The sequence below is a fragment of the Lactuca virosa genome, chromosome 8 (genome assembly GCF_052849685.1).
Source record: "Lactuca virosa cultivar CGN04683 chromosome 8, Lactuca_virosa_CGN04683_v6, whole genome shotgun sequence".
Taxonomy (NCBI): Eukaryota; Viridiplantae; Streptophyta; class Magnoliopsida; order Asterales; family Asteraceae; genus Lactuca; species Lactuca virosa.
This window is the reverse complement of record NC_136433.1, coordinates 237,794,122-237,799,634: the sequence shown is the minus strand read 5'-3', so window position 1 is coordinate 237,799,634 and position 5,513 is coordinate 237,794,122. Positions and strand designations below refer to the sequence as shown.

The 5,513-nt window shown below is 35.3% G+C and overlaps 1 protein-coding gene across 2 annotated transcripts; it reads left to right on the top strand.

The window, feature by feature from the left end:
- Nucleotides 1-1,968: 1,968 nt before the first annotated feature.
- LOC145134636 (calcium-dependent protein kinase 26) lies at nucleotides 1,969-5,513 on the top strand. 2 transcript variants are annotated; one of them, XM_079069482.1, is made up of 8 exons: nucleotides 1,969-2,160; nucleotides 2,626-3,418; nucleotides 3,504-3,647; nucleotides 3,724-3,876; nucleotides 3,959-4,074; nucleotides 4,211-4,378; nucleotides 4,471-4,695; nucleotides 5,081-5,513. In XM_079069482.1, the coding sequence occupies exons 2-8, from the start codon at nucleotides 2,656-2,658 to the stop codon at nucleotides 5,201-5,203; spliced, it is 1,692 nt and encodes a 563-aa protein (XP_078925608.1). In that variant the 5' UTR covers nucleotides 1,969-2,160; nucleotides 2,626-2,655; the 3' UTR covers nucleotides 5,204-5,513. The 2 variants fall into 2 exon arrangements, with proteins under 2 accessions (XP_078925608.1, XP_078925609.1); XM_079069483.1 differs by lacking the exon at nucleotides 1,969-2,160 and adding an exon at nucleotides 2,180-2,234.

The following is a 5,513-nucleotide window of genomic DNA, read 5'->3' as shown; positions in this document are numbered from 1 at the left end:
GTGACTAGAAATAAAGGTGGCAGTGTTGAGGGTAGGCAAGAGAGTTGGTAAGGCAGATGCATCTGAGAATTCAATTGCCAAAGCTTTTGATTTAGATTAAAGTGGTTGCTATCTTAGTAAACAATTTAGTTTATATGTTAACTTAAAATTAAGGTGTGGAAACCTTATAATTTTTATTGGATGTTACTATGATATGCCTTGGTTAACTTAATTTTACGTTGTTGAAACTTTGATTGTTATTAGATTTCATTATTCAGTAAGTCGGTTGTTATAAGGGTGCTCGTTATAAAGTTGTTTACAATCATGCATGCATGAAAACGACTTATATAGTGCCATGCATATTGGAATTTTAAGGTTTTAAAATCCAAGCATCTTGACCACATATTACCATTTTCAATTGTCCCAAAATATGTGTTTTTCCTTATGAGAATCTACATACAATTCAATTAAGTGAAAATGACACAATATGTCCATAAACCCGACAATTTTTAAGACTTTGAGAACCTGCACACCATTAACTAAATAAATACAAAATATTAGTGCCCACAGTGTGGTCCAGAATGCATAAAGAAGGGAATCTTACTCATCCGATGTACTATTCGGTCATTTTTAACATAATAACATTAGTACAAAAGAGCCTAATTTGGCCAGCAGTTTTCAAACATAAACACTGCAATCCTTCTACCCTGATAATCTATCCAAAAAGTCCATCTACCCATATACTTTCTAACATGATCATAGACATAGACTATCCAAAAGATTGGGTGGAATTATCTATCATTAACCATCAAAACTATACATTCAAACATTCCTCACAACTACTTCTTTATCAAACTGCAAGTCAGTGCAATCAAAAGAAAGAGAATAACCCCCTTTGCAAATCCCATGTAAGACTTCACCACTGCATTCCTATTGTTCATCTCTATGACCTGTTTCTCAAAAGCTTCCTTCTCAGTTGCCCTCAACTACTGCAATCCATCCCTCAATTGCTCCAGTTCAACCACCTTCTTCTAAGCTTTCAACAACTTAATGTACTCTTCCTTCTTGGTAATCTCACACCTCAGCTTACGAAGATGTTGTTCATAGTGTCCATTCTCTATGAAATTGTCTTTCCACTTGAAATTTTTTTCACTTTTGTCCCTACAATGGACTAATCAAATACATGTACTACTTAATATGATATGCTTTAAAATTAGGATTTCGAATATGTGAAATGTTCGAAATCAAAATACGATTGAGGATGTTGTTAGAAAGAAGGGACGTCACTAGTGAATTCTTGAAGTTCCAAAACCTCCAACCTGGATTATCATGACTCCAAAAGGTGCGTTTAATGTTGAGCTCATTTTCACAACGACACTTTCCTCGCCATGTCCAACACGATTGACGGAGCTGGAGTTTCGAGTCTGAGCAAACAAGGAAGACATTAGTTTCCCCTTTTATCGATCGAGATAAAGAGTTTCTTGTCGGGAACAACCTGACCTAATATTAGGTAAGAACATTACGCATATGGTTTGAATTAGGGCTTCATTTAGGGAAGCTATGTCACCGTGTCAATCACGTTGCATTTTGGGTCCACGTAAGTCAATCCACGTTAGCTTCTAACATGTACATTGGTTAATATATCGCTCATACCCTTATCTAAAAGGTAATAACATTTTACTTTAATGCCTAATTGTGAAAAAAAATAGTGACTAATCTGAGACAAACACCAAATTTGGCTATGCTACAATGTCAACTTCCCATTGTAAAATAACATGCTAAATGTGCGAAAAAAAAACATTAGTTACCAATCTGAGACAAACACTAAACTTGGCTATGTTACAATGTCAATTTCCCATTGTAAAATAACATGTGGAATGTTTAGCCGGTTATATTTTTTGTTTTAGTGTTTCTGCAGGGTTTATGGGGATTTAATGGATAGTTTGAGGTAGTCATGTGTAATATTATTGTGGATAGAGGAAGTTTACAGGGAGATTGGTGAGCAGTAAGCTGGTCAGCACCCATCTTCCACCACCTCCTCCGTTCCTTCTTGGCAACAACACTGGAGTTTCCTACTTTTCATAAATTTAAACTTGTCAACACCCATGCTAGCTGTTCATCCACTAATCATCATCTTTAGTCTTCTTCGTCAACCTGATCGCCGTTTTATTCATCCTTCTGGTACTTTACTAGATCTATACCTCTTCTAATCTTATTACTTGCAACTCCGTACTTGATTTCATCGATTTCTTCTGGTTGTTCTCATCTATTTTTAAGTCTTTCTCGTCATTTAATTTTTTTTCTTGTATAAGTTTTGCCTAAAATCAGCAAAGTCGAAGTCTTTCTGTCCATTTTAATAGTTTCTCATCTGGGTTCTTCCTGAAATCAACAAATTGAAATCTTTCTGTCCATTTTTATAGTTTCTCATCTGGGTTTTGCCAAAAATCAACAAATTTGAAGTCTTTCTGTTGATTTTCAGCAAGTTCGCTCAGATGGGTTTTTTCTTGTTTAATCAACAATCTATTTACGATGAACTCAAGATTACTTCTCCGATCTGTTGGCAGATCTTTTTATTAAGAAAAAAGACGAAACTTTTCTTGAGGTGTTACATGTCTAATTTGTACAACTTGATACCTCTTTATGCAGCAAATTTGATGAGAAGAAGTTGATCGCTTTATGGGCAATACATGCCGTGGATCTTTAGGAACAAAACACACACAAGGCTTTAATAAGCCCGAAGATCATTCAATCGCTACTCAAAACCCTTCTTCTGCTTTATCTAACAACTCTTTAGATTACTCACCCACCACCTTGATCAACCAAAACCTCATATCTCAAGAATTTTCAAAAGAACCCACTCCGAAACCCCTCCCTCTTCCCAAAAAAGACACCACCATCACCATGAGTCGCCATGGAACCTCCAACCAAGCTTACTATGTTCTTGGCCATAAAACCGATAACATTCGCGACGTCTACACATTGGGTCAAAAGCTAGGTCAAGGTCAATTCGGTACTACCTATTTATGCACTGAAATCGCAACAGGGATAGATTACGCTTGTAAATCGATTTCCAAAAGGAAGCTGATTTCAAAAGAGGATTTGGAAGATGTTAGGAGAGAGATTCAGATAATGCACCATTTAGCAGGACACAAGAATATTGTCACGATTAAGGGTGCATATGAAGATCCTTTGTATGTTCATATCGTCATGGAGCTTTGTAATGGTGGAGAATTGTTTGATAGGATCATTCAAAGGGGACATTATAGTGAGAGAAAAGCTGCTGAATTGACAAAGATTATCGTTGGTGTTGTTGAAGCTTGTCACTCACTTGGTGTTATGCATAGAGACTTGAAGCCTGAAAATTTCTTATTGGTTAACAGAGATGATGATTTTTCACTCAAAGCAATCGATTTTGGTCTCTCAGTTTTCTTCAAACCAGGTATATTATAATATTCTATAGCAATATATAACCTGAAACTTGTAAAATGCCTAAATCTTTATAGCTTATTATGATTTTTTTTTAGGTCAAATCTTTACAGATGTAGTAGGAAGTCCATACTATGTTGCTCCTGAGGTGCTTTTGAAGCATTATGGTCCAGAAGCAGATGTATGGACAGCTGGAGTGATACTTTACATACTACTGAGTGGAGTGCCTCCATTTTGGGCTGGTATTTGTTATAAGCAATAAGCACTAGTTATGGATTTTATTATCAGGAATGTTGACTTTGACTTTGACTTTTGTAGAAACACAACAAGGGATATTTGATGCTGTTTTGAAGGGAGATATAGACTTTGATTCAGACCCATGGCCAGTTATATCTGATAGTGCAAAAGATCTTATTAGGAAGATGTTATGTTCTAGGCCTTCAAATCGCCTAACTGCTCATGAAGTTCTTTGTATGTTGACTTTGTAAAACTAATTTTGATATCTTAAAGATTATGTTATTGAAAAGTTTAGTATGAATTATTTTGCATATAGGTCATCCTTGGATTTGTGAAAATGGTGTTGCTCCTGATAGAGCATTGGATCCAGCTGTTCTTTCTCGTTTGAAGCAGTTCTCTGCAATGAATAAGTTGAAGAAGATGGCTTTACGTGTAAGAACATGTTTGACTTTTGAATAAAAAGATTTGATTTTCTGATTTTCTCATATCATTTGATTTATAAAAAAGTAATCTTGATTCTTGAATCTTGAATCTTGAATCTTGAATCTTGAATCTTGAATGTGTTTAGGTTATAGCTGAAAGCCTATCAGAAGAGGAGATTGCAGGATTGAGAGAAATGTTCAAAGCAATGGATACTGATAACAGTGGTGCAATTACATTTGATGAACTCAAAGCTGGATTAAGGAAATTCGGTTCTACTTTAAAGGATACAGAGATTCGTGACCTTATGGATGCGGTAAATCATGGACTATTTGAGTTAAAAGTTTAAAAGTTGTACACGTGTCAAGTTGTGTGGTGTTTGTGCTGACCTGTCATGTGGTTTTTCAGGCTGACGTGGACAACAGTGGGACAATAGATTATGGTGAATTTGTAGCTGCTACAATTCATTTAAACAAACTTGAAAGAGAGGAGCATCTTGTTGCAGCTTTTCAGTATTTTGATAAAGATGGAAGTGGTTATATAACAGTTGATGAGCTTCAACAAGCTTGTGCAGATCATAACATGACTGATTTTCTTGTAGAAGATATTATCAGAGAAGTTGACCAAGATAACGTAAAGTCAACATTTTAATATACAATTCTATACTATTTTTATGAGCTTTTTCAAGCCAAAAAGCTCTTGACTTTTTCAAAAAAAAGCTTTTTCAAATCAAACCTTTTCAAGTTGCTTGTTAATTAACAAGCTCTTCCCATGAGCTTTTTCTTAACCAATTATAAATTAACAACTTATAAAAACAATCGATAAAAAGCTAATTGAAAAAGCTCTTCTATAGTGGAGATACAATGACCTTTTTCATTTGAAGCTTTTTCATGAAAAAAGCTCCAATAAAAAGCTCTCCTATTGTCTATATATTGGTGAAAAGAGTAAAGTATTATTTTTTATTGGTTTTTGGGGAATTTGAAATAAAGAATGATGAGATTATGTTGTGATATTACAGGATGGAAGGATTGATTATGGGGAATTTGTTGCAATGATGACAAAAGGAAATGCAGGAGTTGGAAGAAGAACAATGCGCAACAGTTTGAATATGAGCATGAGAGATGCACCAGGGGCTCTCTAATTTAAGTATGTCTGCAAAGGTGGTGATATTGTAGATTGTACAGCTGGCAATGGAGGCTTCAAGGCTATGACTTAAGTGGTTGTGCCGCCGCCACCACCACCATGAGGGAGGAGGAGTTGGGTGGCAGTGGATGTTTAATGTTTGAGCATTATTATTTGTTTTATGTTTGTTGTATTACTTGAGAAGATATGTAAGAACTTAATGAGTGCACAGTTTCTTGTTTGTTGTTATTATTGTTCAAATTCTTGTGCGACGACACTTTTATTGTTTTTAATTTTGATAGGAAACAAAATCTACTAAACTTTGTGCC

Bases quoted from the DNA above. Each gene is read 5' to 3' on its own strand.
- LOC145134636 (XM_079069482.1), top strand. From the start codon at position 2,656: ATGGGCAATACATGCCGTGGATCTTTAGGAACAAAACACACACAAGGC. The intron at 3,419-3,503 runs GTATATTATAAT...ATTTTTTTTTAG, and splicing joins CTCAGTTTTCTTCAAACCAG to GTCAAATCTTTACAGATGTA. The intron at 4,696-5,080 runs GTAAAGTCAACA...GTGATATTACAG, and splicing joins GAGAAGTTGACCAAGATAAC to GATGGAAGGATTGATTATGG.